The sequence below is a fragment of the Lynx canadensis genome, chromosome A2 (genome assembly GCF_007474595.2).
Source record: "Lynx canadensis isolate LIC74 chromosome A2, mLynCan4.pri.v2, whole genome shotgun sequence".
Classification (NCBI taxonomy): Eukaryota; Metazoa; Chordata; class Mammalia; order Carnivora; family Felidae; genus Lynx; species Lynx canadensis.
In genome coordinates, this window is record NC_044304.2 from 50537289 (window position 1) to 50555451 (window position 18163).

General features: G+C 46.1%; 1 protein-coding gene across 1 annotated transcript in view; it reads right to left on the reverse strand.

Moving 5' to 3' along the window:
• Positions 1-18163, reverse strand: part of SRGAP3 (SLIT-ROBO Rho GTPase activating protein 3) — a 259104-nt gene that overhangs the window by 66976 nt on the left and 173965 nt on the right. The window contains 3 exon segments of the mRNA XM_032592349.1: positions 341-562; positions 1922-2050; positions 6695-6880. Coding sequence (XP_032448240.1) covers positions 341-562; positions 1922-2050; positions 6695-6880 — 537 coding nt within the window.

Below are 18163 nucleotides of genomic sequence, written 5' to 3' on the forward strand. Positions count from 1 at the left end.
CTAGCCTCCTGTGATCCAAGGTCATCCAAGGGAAGACTGTGAGATGCTTGTGTGACAATGTGGGACTCCCTTGGGGTCTAGACATAACTGGGAAGGATGTTAAGGAGAGTTAAGGTCCTGTAATTCTACAGGTGAGGCACGTGAGCCAGCAGAGTTAGGATATCAGTGGGAAACTCCTCAGATGGGGAAGCCCCTGGACCGAGAACATGACCTGAGGCCTCTGAGATCAATGTCATGCATGTGGAACAGGGGTTGACGTTCCCCTCCCACCGATGTTCTGGGAGCACATGGGAGAACAGGTGGAAACGGCCCCAAGCATGGGCTCCTGGGAGAAGCCTACCTCATCCCCCATATGGGGCTGGAACTCAAACTTGAGTGGAGGACAGAAGACCTGGTTGCACATGTCCATGACAGTGTGCTTGTCGCTTCGGGAGTCCAGGTTGTCTACCGCGTTCTCGATGACATCCAGCCCCTCGTGGCGAGAGGTCTCCAGGTTGTACTCAGCTGAGAGGTAGGTCCGGAAGGTGCGGGCCAGGCTGGCATGAAAGCCCAAGTCACAGCACTTGGAAAGAGGCACACGACAGAAGGCTGTGGGCTGTCACATGGAGGTGGGGGCCAACGGCATTCCTTTTCCCATGACAGTGGCTTACCATTACCTCACATTCCACAGTCAAATCTTTCATCCTGGAAACCCTTGTGCACTTTGGAATCTTGCTGCACAAATCTCCCCAAAGCTCTCAGTGGGAGCTGGGTATTGTGATTTGGGCACTAGCAGAACTTCTCTAGCTCCCCAAATTCATCACATTCTTTCTCGTTTCTAGGCCTTCACACATGCATTCCCTCTGCCTGCAGACTGCCTAAATATTCTTCCTTGAGGTTTCAGTTTAGAGGTCATTTCCTCTAGGAAGTCCTCCTTGATGCACTCCCCGCTCAGAGTTTATATCATGCTTCCCTCCTCTGGGGGCCCGCATCTCCCCCACCTCCCTCACTGTGACACCTGCCAGTTGGCTTTGTGGTCACCTATTAAGATTTCAAGGTTATGCATTGTAAGCCCCATGAGGACAGACCCATGGGCTCTTGTCCACTGTGGTGCCTCAAGGCCTAGAGCTAGCAGGTGCTCAATAAAAATGTGGCAAATGAAGACAGGAGAGGGCTAGAAAGAATGAAAAGTTGTGAGAAAGAGGAGAGATATGGCCTGGGGCATGGGAAGCCACAGGCAGGGCTGGGCAGCTCCCTCTCCTGGGGATTGTGGCAATGGGTCCCTACTGCAGCCATGGAAAAGTGGTGACCCTCTGACTCCCTGACAGGACACAGCAGACCCAGAGGAAAAGGATCCATCCGCCAGTATGGAACCTTTCCTGAGCATCTACAGGCCAGATTCCTGTCCGTGTGGGATGGGCAAGACACAAAAAGCAGCCTCAGCTCCAGCACAGATGACACAGAAGCTCTCCATGATGATGCCCCTCATGACATTCTCTCTCCAAGCCGGTGGACTCTTCAGCATGACCTACACATCTGGTACTCAGGAGTCAGGCTTCCATTCTGCTTTTGCTTAAACTGCCTGATTTCTCCCATGATAATATTCCCTAAACATACCTATACTACCCTGGGAAACCCTGCAGGCTATGAACTGTGTATGATCACCCCTATACCTCTATACCCAGAAAAGGGCCCGGCGTAGAGGAGGGGACTTGGGAAGTGCAGGTGGAATATAAGACTGCCTGACCTGACCATATAGGGGCTGCCAGAGGCCCACTCCCACCCACGGAAGTAGAAACCAGGAGGTGATACTCATTCCCCAGGCCCCAACGCCCACTGCCCTTCCCCTCCGTCGGGGCTCACGGGACATGCACATCAGCTAAAGACAAGGGCCAGTCCGGGTGTGGGGCCTTGTTCAGTCCCAGCCTCCCCAGGTGCTCACGTCGATTAGGTCGGAGACGTCGTGGATGTAGTACTTGCTGATAGCTGCGTTGGTGGCCGCCAGATTCAGCAAGTAGTCATTCCGGGCCTTTGTGCATTTCAGCTTGTTCTCAGAATACTTTGCCTGCCTCTGCAAGAACACAGTAGATGTAAGAGCTGAGGCACTAACCTGGCTCTCATCACTCTTTCGAACCCTCTTCCTTCAGGCTCCTCGTTGCCCAGTCCCTCTGCCTTTCCTTTAAGAGGCTAAGTTCACTCCTGCCTCTAGGCCTTCAGGCTCATTCCCTCTGCCTGGTAAGCCATCCTTCCAAGTCCCTATGAGTCCTGCTCCTTCCGTCCTTCAGGTCCTTCCCCAAAATCAGGTGGCCAGAGCAGCCTCTGAGGACAACCTTGCCTAAAATGAGTCTTCAGCATCTGCGGTGCCCCTCCCCCTTCCCTTCCCCTGATCTACTTTTTTCACTTATTTTATCTTTGTTCAATTTTTAGTGATTGTTTTCATTTTCATTTAATTTTTTTAAAGACTGTATATTTAGAGCAGTGCTAGGTTCACAGCAAAAATTGAGAGGGTACATTAGTTCCAACTGATAAACCTACAGTGACACATCATAATCACCCAGCGTCCATAGTTTACATTAGGGCTCACTCCTGGTATTTTACATTCTATGGGTTTGGGCAAATGTATAACAATACACATCCATCATTATAATATCAGACTGAGTAGTTTCCCTGCCCTAGAATACTCTGTGCTCCCCGTATCCATTTCCTCCCTGCCACCTACCCCTGGCAACCACTGATCTTTCTCCTGTCTCCATAGTTCTGCCTTTTCTAGGATGTCATGTCGTTGGCATCGTACAGTATGTGGCCTTTTCAGATTGACTTCTTTCACCTAGTAATATGCATTTAAGGTTCTTCCATATCTTCTGGGGCTTATTACCTCATTTCTTTTTAGTACTCAATAACATTCCACTGCCTGGGTGGACCACAGTTCGCTTACCCATTCACCTACTGAAGGACATCTTGGTTGCTCTATTTTTCTTCATAACCATTCTTCACTACCTGAAATTATATTTTTTTACCTCTTTGTTTACTTGCTGGTTTTTGGGGTCCCCCACTAGAAAGTAAGCTCTATGAAGTCAGGGACTTGATCTGCCCCAGTCATCACTGGGCCTGGAGCACCCAGAACTGTCTCTGCACAAAGTAGGCAGTAAGCACTTTTCACTGGTTGTGTGGACATGAATGGTGAGAGAGGCAGACTGGGCAGCTGGAGGTGCCAGTGTTGGCTAGGAGCTGGACGGCCTCCCTGGGAAGCTGCTTCTGTCCTGGGCCAGCCTGGGCAGGAAGAGGTAGAGAGAAAGTGGGTTGGAGAGCTGTCCCTTTACCCCTTTCAGACGATGAGTCCTGTTCTGGGTAGAAAAACGGCTCTCCTTTAACAAACAGGGTTTTCCTCCTTCACCTAGGCACTCTTAAATCTTAAATCTTCCTTATTCCAAGAAAAACTATGGAAGTGGCCCAAGTGTCCACTGATGGATGAACGGATAAAGAAAAAGTGGTAAAGGTGCACTTGAGTGGCTCAGTCGGTTAAACGTCCAACTCTTGATATTGGCTCAGGTCATGTTGGGCTCTGCACTGAGCAGTGAGCCTGGAACCTGCCTGGGATTCTCTCTCTCCCTCTTTATCTGCCCCTCCCCTGCTTGTGTTCCCTCTCTCTCAAAGTAAATAAACATTTTTTTAAAAAATGATCTAGAGAATATAATGCTAAGTGAAATAAGTCATTCAGAGAAAGACAAATACCATATGATTTCACTCATATGTGGAATTTAAGACGCAAAACTGTAAACAAAGGAAAAAAAGAGACAAATAAAAAACCAAACTCCATGGCAAATAAACTGATGGTTACCAGAGGGGAGGTGGGTGGGGAGAGGGTGAAAGAGGTAAAGGGGACTAAGAAGGGGATTTAAAAAACCTTTCATTCCAGATCGTGTTCTCCTAGCTACCTAGTAGGGGTGATTCCATGTCAACCTTTGAATTCCCTTCATAGATCTCCTCTGACCTTTCTCCAGGGTCCACTTATTCTGGGAAACAAATTCCTCCTGGTAGTTACAGTCCTGTACCAGCCACATACCCAACTCCTCACAGAGAATTTTGAGACTCCTCACCCATTTCCAGGGTGACCCCCACACCACTTTCAGCCCCTCATGAATTCGTAACATTTTATACCTGGAAAGGATAGTAAAGATATCGTAGCTTAATTCACCCACTTTATAGGTGAGAAAATGAAAACTGAAAAGAAGTGGCCTGGGGGCACCTGGCTGGCTCTGCTGGTAGAGCACGCCACTCTTAATGTCAGGGTTGTGAGTTGAAGCCCCACGTAAGGTGTGGAGATTACTTTAAAAAAAAAAAAAAGTGGACTGTCCAAGAGCCAAATGGCTGATTAGCATATAACTCTGAACTAAACTTAGTCTCCAGATCTCCCAGCTGGTGGTCTCCCTCACCTTCTATTTATCCCCCATGTTGTAGTTCTGTAATTCCTTACCTGCTTGTCTTATTTTCTTTCTTTCTTTCTGTCTTTCTATCTTTCTTCCTTCCTTTTCTTTCTTTTCTTTCTTTCTTTCTTTCTTTCTTTCTTTCTTTCTTCTTTCTTTCTTTCTTTCTTTCTTTCTTTCTTTTCTTTCTTCTTAATATATTCACAGTATTATACAATAATCACCACTATCAAAATTTAGAATATCAACCCCAAAAGAAACCCTATACCGATTAGCAGTCACTCTCCATTCTCCTCTGCCCCAGCTCCTGGCAACCAACAATCCACTTTCTGTCTCTGTCTAGTCTGGACATTTCATATAAATAGAATCATACAATATTATGACTGGTTTCTTTTACTCAGCATACTGTTTTCAAGGTACATCCATGTTGTAGCATATATCAGCATTTCACTCCTTTTTGTGGCTGAATAATATTCCACTACATGGTTAAACCACATTTATTCATCCATTCACCAACTGATGGACATCTGGATTGTCTCTACTTTTTGGCTACTATGGATAATGCTACTATGAACATTCATGTGCAGGTCTTTGTGTGGATGTATGTTTTCATTTTTCTTGAGTAGATTGCCTAGGATGGAACTGTTGAGTCATATGGTAACTTTATGTTTAACATTTTGAGGAACTGACAAATTGTTTTCCCAAATGGCTGAACCATTTTACATACCCTCCAGCAATGTGTAAGTGTTCAAATTTCTCTGCAACCTCACTAGCAGTTATTATTATCTGCCTTTTTTATTTTAGCCATGTTGGTAGGTATAGAGTGATATCTCACTGTGGTTTTGATTTGTATTTCCTTAATGACTAATGATGCTGAGCATCTTTTCATGTGCTTATTAACCACTCATGTAAGTTCTTCAGAGAAATATCTATTCAAATCCTTTACCCATTTTTAAATTGAGTCTCTGTCTAATTATTGGGCAGCACACTTTTTTTTGCCTTTGAAATTACCCTGGAATCTTACTTTATTTGCCTATGGTTACTTTTCCAGGTCACCGAGGCCCTGGTGAATTTTATTTCCACTCAATCTCCTATCATTTTAAGAGGTGTAGGATCATATACTCATTGAATTAGACCCATAGAAGCCCAAATAAACATCTGGTGCAATGTCTGGGACACAGAAGAGCTCAGAAATATTTGCTGATTGTATGGAATGAATGAATACAGAGAATTCAACAAGAAAATCAGAGCTTTTATGAAGAAAGAAACCTTAGAAGTGACCTAACCTAGGATGACAAAAAAGCATGTACGCCGACCTTCTAAATTCCCTGGCCGTGGCAGACATCATTAATTGATCACAGCTGTGTTTTTAACTGACGTGTGGAGGAGGCTTCACAATCTTCAACACAGAGCCCTGGGCAGGCACTACCAATCAATCAGAGTGGATGTGAGAGAGAACAGTCATTTGCCATCACTCTCAGATTTTTAAACTGAGGCTCAAGGGCGCCCGGGTGGCTCACTTGGTTAAGCGTCTGACTTTGGCTCAGGTCATGATCTCTCTAGTCCCCAGTTCGAGCCCCACATCTGGCTCTGTGCTGACAGCTCAGAGCCTGGAGCCTGCTTTGGGTTCCGTGTCTCTCTCTCTGTCCCTTCTCCACTTGTGCTTTGTCTCTTTCTCAAAAATAAGTAAACATTTAACTGAGGCTCGGGGAAATACTGTAAATGTGGCCTTTTCAAAACCCAGTCTGTCTGACTCCAATGCTAGCACTCCTTTCACCGTGCCCCACTAAAACACTTTATCAGCTCCCATACATGGTAATTCTAAATCTCCCATCTTTAGCTTGTCCCATCTTGGAATGGGTTCTTCATTGGGTTCCCCAGGCACTGGTTGGCAGCACAATGCTGTTTCCTCTTGTTGGGACACACTCAACCCCAACCAGCCCTCCAGCCACCAAAATGGACTCCTGAGCAAGCTCCTGCCCCGACAAATGTCCGGTGATTCCTGCCCATCTGAGAATGTGCTTGCTGGGCGTTGATTCTCGTTACAGTTCAGCTCTCTTGTCGGCTGGCCCTTTCCCTGCCTGTTGATCCTGGCACAAGGCCAGGTCTGACAAGTGCTAGCGAGGCATAGCCAGCCCTGACTCCTCCGTGACACCGACCTCCAAGAGAGCACATGGTGGTGGCTCAGCACATGCACCCTCAGGGTGCATAGGGGGAAGGCTGAGGCTGTCAGCAGGAAGCATGCCCCTGCCTTCTACCCTGCCCTCAATTTTTCCTGGGCCTTCACTTACCTTCTCCTTCATCTTCTCAATTTTCTTCACAGAGCTGCGGCGCTGGGGCCGGTCCTCGTGTCGGAGCAGGTTCATGCTGAGGTCGCCAGACTTGTTGAACTGCTTCTCCTCCTGCTTCTCGGCCTCCTTTAGCTTGCTTTCTGCACTGATGCTCTCTGCATGGTACATGTGGTAGGTTTTCATGACCTGGGGACACAGGAGAGCAGGAAATCAGCAGCACGCACGGCCCAGCATGCCATCCCAGTGCTCCCGGCCCCCTTCAGGTTCTGTGTGCCAGTAAGCTGTGCTGTACCCTCTTCCCACCACACACTTGGGCTCCTGGCCGTTCTTTACTTTCGCACAAACTTGGGGAACCATGATGGTCATCAGTGGCAGCTTCATCGCCATCATCATCATCACCAACTCATTAAGTCCTGACTGAATGCCAGGAATGGACGTGTAAAGAGGAAATTTAAGGGGCGCCTGAGTGGCTCAATCAGTTAAGTGTCTGACTTCGGGTCAGGTCATGATCTCACAGTTCGTGGGTTTCAGCCCTGCACTGGGCTCTGTTCTGACAGCTCACAGCCTGGAGCCTGCTTCAGATTCTATATCTCCCTCTCTCTCTCCACACCTCCCCTGCTTGTGCTCTGTCTCTCTCTCTCTCTCTACCTCTCAGAAATAAATAAACATTTTTTTAAAAAAAGGGGGAAATTGAAAAGCCCCCAAGTATTTGGGGGTCTCAGAGGTGATATGACAAACTTGGCCCTCCCTCAGCTGCCCTCTCTGGCCCTGCCAGCCATGACTCTTGTCCCTCACTCCCTCCCTCCCCCCAGTGTCACTGGGAAAGCCCCTCCTCAGGGGCTCAGGGAATGCCCATGGGAACAGGCAAATCGTCTCCTCAGCTGTCTCCTTATCGGCCTGCAAATGGAAATGGTTCTGTCCCCAAAAGGGGCATCACCGGGTAACCTAATTGCTATTCGACACTTTCTGAAAGAAACTCATCCTTGGCTATACAGTGTATTCCCACAAAGCAAACTGCACTTTGCTCTTCTGCTTGCATAGTAGAAGTACATATTGTTATAGCAAGGGAATTTTTGAGACAGAAGAAATCCTAGACATCATCTAATCCAATCACTAAATTTTACAAATAAGGAAACTGAGGCCCCAGACGGCAAAGTGGATTTTCCAAGACTGAACAGTATTATCAGCGTAGTCTCCAAACTTTGCCTCCGTGTGGCCAACAGTACGATCAAGCTACAGAACACTTCCATTACACCACAGAGATCCCTCACACCCCTTTGCAGTAGGTCCCTACCCCTCCCCCGGCCCCAGACAATCACTGATTTCCTTTCTGTCACTGTCAGGGTTTTGTGTGTTCTAGAACTTCGTATACATGGAACCAACACATATAAATTCTTTGGGTTCCACCCTCTTTTGCTCAGCAGAATTTTTTTGAGATTCTCCCAGTTCTTTTTCATTGCTGAGTAGTTATTATTACATTGTATAGGTCTATCACTATTTGTATATTTATTCATATGTTAGTAGTTACCTGGGTTGTGCACAGTTTTGGTCTATTATGAATAAAGCTGCTAAAAATGTTCACGTATAATTCTTTGTGTGGACATATGTTTTCATTTCACTCAGGTAAATATCTAGGAGTAGAATGTAGGGTCATATAGGAAGCATATGTTCAGCAAAATTAGAATTCTGGTCTCTTTACCCAAATGTCCACTGATGGATGAATGGATAAAGATGTGGTATGTATGTGTGTACACACACACACACACACACACACACAATGGAGTATTACTCAGCAATCAAAAAGAATGAAATCTTGCCATTTGCAACCACGTGGATGGAACTAGAGGGTATTATGCCAAGTGAAATTAGTCACAGAAAGACAAATATCATATGACTTCACTCATATGAGGAATTTAAGATACAAAACAGATGAACGTAAGGGAAGGGAAGCAAAAATAATACGAAAACAGGGAGGGGGACAAAACATAAGAGACTCTTAAAAGGGAGAACAGGGGGATACTGGAGGGTTTGTGGAAGGGGGGATGGGCTAAATGGGTAAGGGACATTAAGGCATCTACTCCTGAAACCATTGTTGCACTATATGCTAACTTGCATGTAAATTAAAAAATAAATTATTATAATTAATTAACTAACTAATTAATTTTAAAAAAGAATTCTGGCCTCTTTTAATCCACCACTCTTTCTACCATACCATACTGTTTTCGTAATTTGTTACCATTTTCTCGGCAGGTGTGAAGAGTTTCGGCAGCCTTAAAACAAGTTGGGCAGTCCCATATCAACAGGACTTCATCTCCCAGTTGCACCTTTCCTGGGTACTATCAAGTTTATGATCATATTTCTGTGCTAAGAAACACACGAACTTTCTGGAATCCATTGCTCCTGAGCTTTGCTTGTTCTCTTCTCTTGTCATTTGGATAATCATAGCAGCTAATAAAGCAGAGGCTTCTACCTGGGGAAGGGATACACTCCTGCCTAATGGGGCCGTTTAAATCAGAGAACTTGGAACAAACTCTTGCTCAACATTATAACCTTATTCCTTCTCATCTGAAGTCCTGTGAAGTGAGTTTATTAGATGAAGAATTCCTCTCTCTTACCATTAAATCACAGCATCAGTCTGTTGCACAGAAAGCCCCATTTGCGATCGGCCAGGAGTTAATGTGGGAAGTATCTGTTGTAGAACATAGTAGGTATTGTAGAGCATGAGCTCTGATACAAATGTCTGGTGCAAATGTCCTGATGGTGCCTCTTACCAGCTGTGTGACCTTGGGCAAGTCACGGAAGCTCTCTGACCTCTACTTCCTCATTGTAAAATGGCAAAGACCACGACACCTACCTCATAGATTGTTATGAAGACTAAGTGAGCTAACGTAGGTAAAGTGCTGAGAACAACAACTGCCACATGATAAGAGCCACGTAGACATTAGCTGCTACCACCACCACCACCGTCATCATCACCCCTGATTTGGGCTGAGGGTTTGAGAACCTTGAATTTACTCATTTGAGTTCAGGAAAATGCTTACAAATTCTAAAGAACGTTAGGTATTGCACAAAATTTTATTCTCTTTTTCTTAAATGTTTATCTATTTTTGAAAGAGAGAGTAAGCAGGGGAGGGGCAGAGAGAGAGAATCCCAAGCAGGCTCCACGCTGTCAGCGCAGAGCCCAACACAGGGCTTGAACTCACGAACCGTGAGATCATGACCTGAGCCAAAATCAAGAGTCGGACATTCAACTGACTGAGCCACCTAGGCACCCTGCAAAATTTTATTCTATACCATGTTTCTCCCTTCTTCTTTCATGTTGAAAACCTCCCCAAATGTCAAAACAATAAATGAATAAAAAATGCAATCAACTTTTCTTTATTGGTCTTGGTGGAAAGACCTCTTCTGTGCATTCCACTTTGCTTTTTTGAATTGCCCTAAAGCCTCTAGAGATGCTATTCTCAGTGATTTCTTCCACTCCTCATGCCAGTTCCACTAAACTTATTTCCAAACTCAATGGACCAGAAAGTGTGCCAGATCGATGTGTTCTCGACATCTAGTGGCCAAAAGGAATGACTGCAGGCTTCTAGAAAACCAAAGCAATTGCCTAGTTTTCCACCATCTTTATGCCACAGCTCCGGCTCCAGGAATGTCATACATATAAGACTTGGGAATGCCTGCTGAAGTCTATATCCAAGGGCCCCGCGTTTCCATTCTCAAAGTTTTTCTCTATTCCTCTGCATTCATGGGGACCACTGGTGTCTTTACTTTTCTACCATGCTGCTAGGGTGTTCATTTCTGGACTTACTCCCTTCTGGGTTCAATGATTCTTACAAAAGCCACTTTTTCTGTTTCAGCTGCTGAGGTCTGCTTGTCTCACCATTAATCTATCATCTGTGTTGAGTAGTTCAGAGGAAGAGAGAGCGTTTCTATTTGCAATTAGATCTTCCTGTCCAATCATCCATGCATCCATCCATCTATTCACTCAAGGTCAGCATCCCAGCTGGGTGTTCTCAGCCTCCCACATTTCCCTTTGCCTAGTTTTCCACTGAACCACTGAGTACTTTTCCTGCTCTACATCAAGCCAAACTTGCCAGCACAGTCTCTGAGCTGAGTTGCAAAAATCCCATGATTGGAGAACACAGCCCGACAACCCTGGGACCAAACTCTCTGGATCCAATTGGTAATTCTTTATCCTAAGAATAACAGTGAACTTGGTTGCCCAGGATGACTTATGTCACACAGCTGCCACAAAAGAGTTTACCTGGGGACCTCTCGAAAATGAGTCTAACTATATCCAGAATCCTCTAGATGATGCCTTTATTTAATTACCTGAAATACAGGTTTTAGCATGAAATGTCCTTAGCTCAACAGAACAGTCTGCTCAATACAGCCAGTCCAGGATGTGCTAATTAATATTTAAAATTATGAATTACTTCAGAGTTTGCAAACCTCTTTTTTTATTATCTCCAAGGAGCATTTCAATGAATCCTTATCCCAACCCTGGGAGGCAGTATGATAACAATAATGGTGATAGCAGCTAACATTTATTGAGCACTTACTTACATGCCTGGCCTTGTTCTAAGCACTGTACATATACAAACTCTCTTATTTCCCACAAAAACCCTAGAAGGTAGACACCATATGATCCCTGCTTTATGGTACGGAAACCACAAAATAGGGATGAAAGCGTCCTCTTCCCCGCAGGGAAATCAGGAGACCTGGTTTGGAGACTCAACCCCAACTTGCTGGGTGACCTTGACAGAGGCTTGTCCCCTCTGGGCCACCTGGTGGAGACCAGAAAGGGGGTGGGTAGGAAAGTGTTCCATAAGTTGTAACAATAAAGTGACTGGCTGACAGCCCCAGTGTTGGGGGTGGGAAGGGAGCAGAGGTGGATGCAGGCATTCAGCTGAGGCCAAGGCACTGAGACCCAGTCTTCAACTTGGCACCTCTAAAGGACCCCTCAGAGGCACCCACCTAGCTTTCTGCCCAGCTTAATGGGACATTCATGTTCCAACCCTCTAGACCCAATCAGGGAAGCCCTGTAGAACAAGTCTAGCACAGGCTGAGAAGGAGCCTGTAAGGACATGTAAGTTGAGACCATTGTTCTTGGACACAGATCAGTTTCATATATTCTCAAAAGGCTCCCCAGAAATCTTGGTGTATTAGCACATCTTGAAAGAAACTGAGGCTCAGAAATGGCAAGTGGATTGTACAAAGTCACTCAGCAAGCCACACAGCTAGGACTTCTGAGCTGTCTCTAGTAATCACGCTGCCTTTTGCTGTATACACTTTGCTTTCTGCCTCTTCCCAAATCCTCAGATCATGAAAACAAGAAAATATTATATGCATAATCCTTCAGACCCTCTCTTGAATGCAAAAGAAGCCAAAGGAAATATGGAAGTTGACAGCATCAATTAAGGGACATGCTGGGGCAGGATAAGAATCAGTTGTTAGACAACAGGTTCTCAACAATGAAGTTCATGTGCACTTCCTCTTCCCCACAGGCAGGACCATCTCTGAGTCACCCAAGAGCTGTGTATGGGTGAAATCCTGGGCCAATGCATGCCAAAGACATCTCTGAAGGATAAGCAAAGTTCCCAATTTCAGTATGACCACCCATGCTGTGTGGCCTATGTTCTCTGAACAACTTACAATCGCTATCTTATTTACTCATTGCACATCTATACACTGTCTTACTGCAACTAGAATGCAAAGTCCAGAGGTCCAGGACTTTGTTCATAAACATATTCCCTATACTAAAGCAGAGACTGGTATGCAGAAAGCATCAGTATATATTTGCATGAATGAATGAATGACAGCTGGCTGGCTGGCTGAGCGTATAGGTGGAAGGATGGGTAGATAGGGAGATGGTTGAATTGATAGATGGGTGGGTGGGTAAATAGGTAGATGGATGTGTGGGTGGATGGAAGGAAGAGAGGAAGGAGAGAAGGGAGAATAAAATGGAGGAGGTACAGTTCTACTGCCTTTCACCTTGTGAATACATTTGAAGGTAGGGAGACAGCTACACCTTTGATCATTAAATATTTATTGAACAACTCATTACATACTATAGTGTGGAAGAAAGGGTCTCCACCATCAAAGAATACACACTGCAGTAGGGACATGGACAAGTTCACAAGTGATGATCACACGGTGTAACAAGTGCTGTGATGAGGGAAATGCAATGTGATAAAGGATGGCTTTCTGGAGGAAGTGACATCTAAACTGAACCTTGAAGTAATAGCTGTTACCTGGGTGAACAGGGCAAGAGTTGAGGTGGAATATTCCAGAAAAAGGGAGCAGTGTGAGTGCCAAGGCCAGAATGAGCAGGAGTCAAATAGGTTTGAGGAATAGCTTACAGGTAGAAGTATATCAGGTGTTTCAGTACTAGTCAATGGAGCCACCTCCTTATACTCCCCCAATACTCCCCCTCAGTGGACATCTGTTGTTTTTCTCTGCCTAGGATCATCCAGTCCTCATTCTTCTGGAACAGCTTCCTGATTTTCTTTGAGGAAATCCCCAAAAATTCCCCTCCGGCACTCTCAGTCCCAGTGGTTCATGGGAAACTGACACCACTCTCCAATCCAGGAGTGGGCAGGAGATGCGGGGGTGGGCAGGAGACACAGGCCTGGCCAATCAGTAAACATTATGTTAACCTGGCCACAGTGATTGGAGCCCAAGACCCCAGCCAGGTCAATCAGAGACAGCCCAGGGCTTTGTTGGAAATGCTGGGAAGGGCAAATTAATTTTCCACCAGGATACACTGAGCTGATAGAAAGTGAGCTTGCAGTGGGGGACCATCTTTGTCACCCCTGGGAGAAGACTGCCTGATCATGAAGACATCACAGAGGAAAGCAAAATCAAAAGAGAGAGGGGATGGATGGATAGGTGAATGAACCAATGGAAGGAAAGAGGGAAGGAGGAGAAAGAGATAGAAAGAAAGGAAGGAGGAAAAGTGAGAGAGGGAGCAGTCTCCTGCCTTTGATCTGGTGAGCCTACTGAAGGTGTGGGGAGAACAGTTACACCCGGATCATTACATATCTACTGAGCAGTTTATGATATGCCAGGTACTGGCAGGTTCTGGCAATACTACTATGTGGAAAACAGACAAGGTGTTGTGCCTCACGGAAATACACACCCTACTCGGGAGACAAACAAGTGTGTGAGCCTCTGAGATTCAATACAATGATTCTTCACTTCCTCAGTACGCATGGATTCCCATCCCTAGTTATTGAATGAGTCCCTGATAGCCACCCCACTACCCACCTCAGTGCCCAACTCACAACCAGGCAATACTGACTGACCGAGCAGGGGGATGCTTGTCCCACACCCCAGCTTCTGCCTCGCTGTTGCCTTCAGGGCTGCCCCCTGGCCTCCCTCCAGCCTAGGGAGGTCCCCTGTCCTTAAGATCCAAACTAAATGGCATCTCTTCTCTGTGGCCTTCTTGATGCCCAGCTGGACTTCATCTCCCCACCCCTCTTCCCACCATGTCTATGTCCCCACAAGGACATTTGTCGCACGTGTAACGATATCCCATCTTCCGGACACAGTGGAGGATCAGCACAGGTATGCTGAGTGACTGAACGAATGTCTTGGCGGGAGAGCTGGGAGAGAGGAGGAGGTCGTCTGGAGGGAAACCTCGTCCCCTTGTTCTCCTTTGGACCGCTCCCACCCCTAGATGAACTTGGGCCACACCCTAGCCAGCAGGCTGCAATGGTCTGGCAGAGCCTGCCTTGCCCTGAGTTGGGAGACATGCCCTTGTCTGCCACCAACAGTGATGTGGATGAGGATAAAAGCTGGAGAGGGGACTCAGAGCTCCTCGAGTTTCATGCCTTCATGCCACAGATGGGCGAAATCAAGGGCCAGAGCACAGCTAACTTGCACTGGTTGGCATTTGCCAAAGTGTGAGATGGGAACCACCTGTGTCAGCAAGACAGTTTTCAGGTGTTCCAGATGTGTGGTTAGCCCTTTCAATTCTCTGATTTATCAGGAGGGAAAACTCAGTTCGGTGCTCGCATGTCAGCAGGAAGGAGCACTGTTGTATCTTCATCTAACTTGCAGAACCCTTCTGTTTACACCACGTTGTTTTTCATTCGCTAATGTGAACTATCATAACCTTCCAAAACAAATGCAGATAGGACTTTATATATATTTAAATAACTATATTTATTTATTTAAGTAGCTTTGGGGAGTAGACTAGGAGCAAGCTCTGCCACTCCCCAGCTAGGTGACCTTGGGCTGGCCACCTGACCTCTCTGGGCCTCAGATCCCTCATCTCTAAAGTGGGATGATGGCTCAGTCAGTTGGGCGTCCAACTCTTGATTTCGGCTCAGGTCATGATCTCATGATTCGTGGGTTTGGGCCCCACATTGGGCTACATGCTGACAGTGCAGAGTCTGCTTAGGATCCTCTCTCTGTCTCTCTCTCTCTCTCTCAAAAACAAATAAAGTTAAGATAAAATGGGGTGGTAATACTATCACTACCTCAACGAGTTATGGTGAGGATGAAATGAATTAAGAGATGCAAAGCATTTAGCCCAGTACCCAGCACATGGCAAGCATCATATAAGAGTGGAGACTGATTATTAGGGATATGAAACAATCTCCAAGATATAACCACAAAACCAAGATGTAGAACTGTAGGTCCAGTTGTTACCATTTGTGTAAAAACAGGAGTGTGCAGGATACGTCCACACACGTATGCTCTTTGATGAACCAAACATCTCTGTGAGAGGATACTGCTGAACTAGAAACGAGTAACCCAGGTTGTACGGAGTAAGGGGGACTCCGGCAACAGAGACACAATTCTCATCATGGAATTTTTATACTGCTTAAGCATTGCTTTTTACTGAGTGCATGTATTATCTATTCTAAATTTAAATATTCAACAATTTTTTTCATGTTTATTTATTTTTGAGAGAGAAAGAGACAGGCAGACGGAGTGTGATCAGGGGAGGGGCAGAGAGAGAGGGAGACACAGAACTCCAAGCAGGCTCCAGGCTCTGAGCTGTCAGCACACAGCCCGATGTGGGGCTCAAACCCATGAACCACGAGATCATGACCTGAGCTGAGGTCAGATGCTTAACTGACTGAGCCACCCAGATGCCCCATTAAATATTCAACAATCTTTTAAAAGAGAAAGTCTCTCTGGCTGGAGTATGGAGTATGAATAATAGAGAGCAAGCCTCGGGGATGGGAGAGTGGTCAGCTGGTGATTGCTATTTTTCAGGCAAAACATTCTTAGGTCTCTGGCTGGCCCTGTGACAAGGGGGGAGGAGGGGAGAGGAAACACGCGGAAGTATACAAGAAAAATATTTATGCTTCATTCTTTCATAAAATACACGATTTAGCACTAGTGTTTGTCAGGCATTACGCTATGCTCTCTGCCACTCACTCTTCTCGGAACAATCCAGCGATGAGCTAGTAACATCCCCACAGTCTAGAGAGGGGCTGAGGCTCACAGGGTTTGACAACTGACAAGGCCTTGAACCCAGGCCATGCTGACTCTAAAACCTGGACACTTCCCAATACACAAGGATGCTTTTCCACTAATTAATTAGGACACTGAGAGTTTTAAGCGAGTCAATTTGATGAAAAATATTAAATAAAGGAGACAGGGCCCAATGACACGATGGAACCATGGTAGTCACACCTGAATGACAACAGATGTGGAGATGTCGGTCTAGGAAGACTCAACGTGAGCCTGGGATGGAACTGGAGCCAGAACCCAGGCTTCTGGGCTCCTAGTCTCAGGCTGTCTCTACCTCCTGCATCCCTGAGGGTGGGCATCAGAAAGGAAATGCCCTTGCAAAAATTTGCCTGGGGGTCCAGAGTTGATTTCATATCCCTGAGCCCGGTGCAAAATCAAATCAAAGCCTTAACAACTGGAAAGTGGAGTCCATTCATTACTCCAATTAGTATCTACCTATCACCAGCTGTGGCTAGGTGCGGGCACTCCACATCACCCTGAAACAAGTCTCAGGGGCCCCTCCTGCAGCCCTGCCTGGGAGAGTCTGGAGCACAGTGACAGGGCACAAAGAAAGGGCCATATGGGGGATGTTACAGTATTTGTCACTTCAAAAGACGACAGATACATTTCATGATCTAGGGCTGTATCGAAAATCTGAACATATTTTTAGCCAAATAATGAAAACAGTGGTTTTTTATTGTTGTTTGTTTTGTTTTTGCTTCTTCAGGAACCATTGGCACATAGGCCCACACTCTCAACTTCTGCCCTTTTATCCTCCCAGGCCAACATATGATGATCGAGAGAGGTAGTAGGTCAGACTGATGGGAGTTCAGGGAAAAAGAGGTGAGGTAAGACAGGGTGTGTGTGTGTGTGTGTGTGTGTGTGTGCGCGCGCTCACACATGCACTTGTGCTTGCATACATGCTGGCATGTTTTAGAAAGGAGGGCACCTCAAGGTGATGAAGACTGGGCAGAGGGAAGGCTTTTTGAGTGAGTGAGTGAGTGAGTGAGTGAATAACAAACAAACAATGAACAAACAAACAAATGAACAAAATGCCCAGGCCTGCAGTCTCCTCCACATCCTGGTCTCAGATGGAGACAAGCTGGCCTTAGCATTTATCTCTATCATCACTGTGCCCACTATTACTTCCTTAACATGTCACCTCCTCTAGAAAACATGAAAAGAACTAAAGTGAGGCTTACTGGACAATGTTTTCTACATCATTTGTTCCTCAGTCACTGCTGTCATGACTCTGGGGCTGGGAAAGGAGGGGAATTCTAGTAACCAGGCATGGTAACTAGAAAGTGCTCAAAAGACATCCCTAATAATGAAGCGTGAGATTTGGGGTCCACAGCGTCCTTAGCAGCTGGGCGGCTGCAGTGGGCTGTTTGCAAAGACGGCCACAACAGCCCCCTCCCTGGCTGCAGGGATGCCCCTTTGCCTTGTGACTTCGCAAGTAATTCCCTCTAAGAGGTGATGTTCACTCCTCCACACCTCAACCATGGACTTGGCTGTGTGACTTGCTTTGGCCAATAGCATATTTGCAAGTATGACACGAGCAGAGGCTTGAGAAGTGCTGGCACACTGGGTGTTTCCCACTTTGGGCTCTTTTTTAACTGGCCAGAAATCCAGAGCCGTATCAGCAGCCCTGGTTGAACTCAGCCCAAATTGCCAACCAACAAAATCATGAGTCACTGAGTTTTGACATCATTTGTTAGGTAGCCACTGAAAACTGCTACCAAGGCCTTAAGCAAGGTACTTCTTTGTGTCTCAGTTTCTTTACCTGTAGAACATGCTAATTAAATAATACATACAAAACACCTCATACTGTGTGACACACATCCCAAGCACATACTACGTGGACACATTTGTTACTATCCTTGTTTTGACAATAAAGAAAATGAGGTCCAAGACGTTAACTGACCTGGCCAAGCTGGTAGGTGGTGCGGCAAGGGTTCAAACCCAGACCCGTCTGCAGTCTGCCTCCCCTGCCGAGAA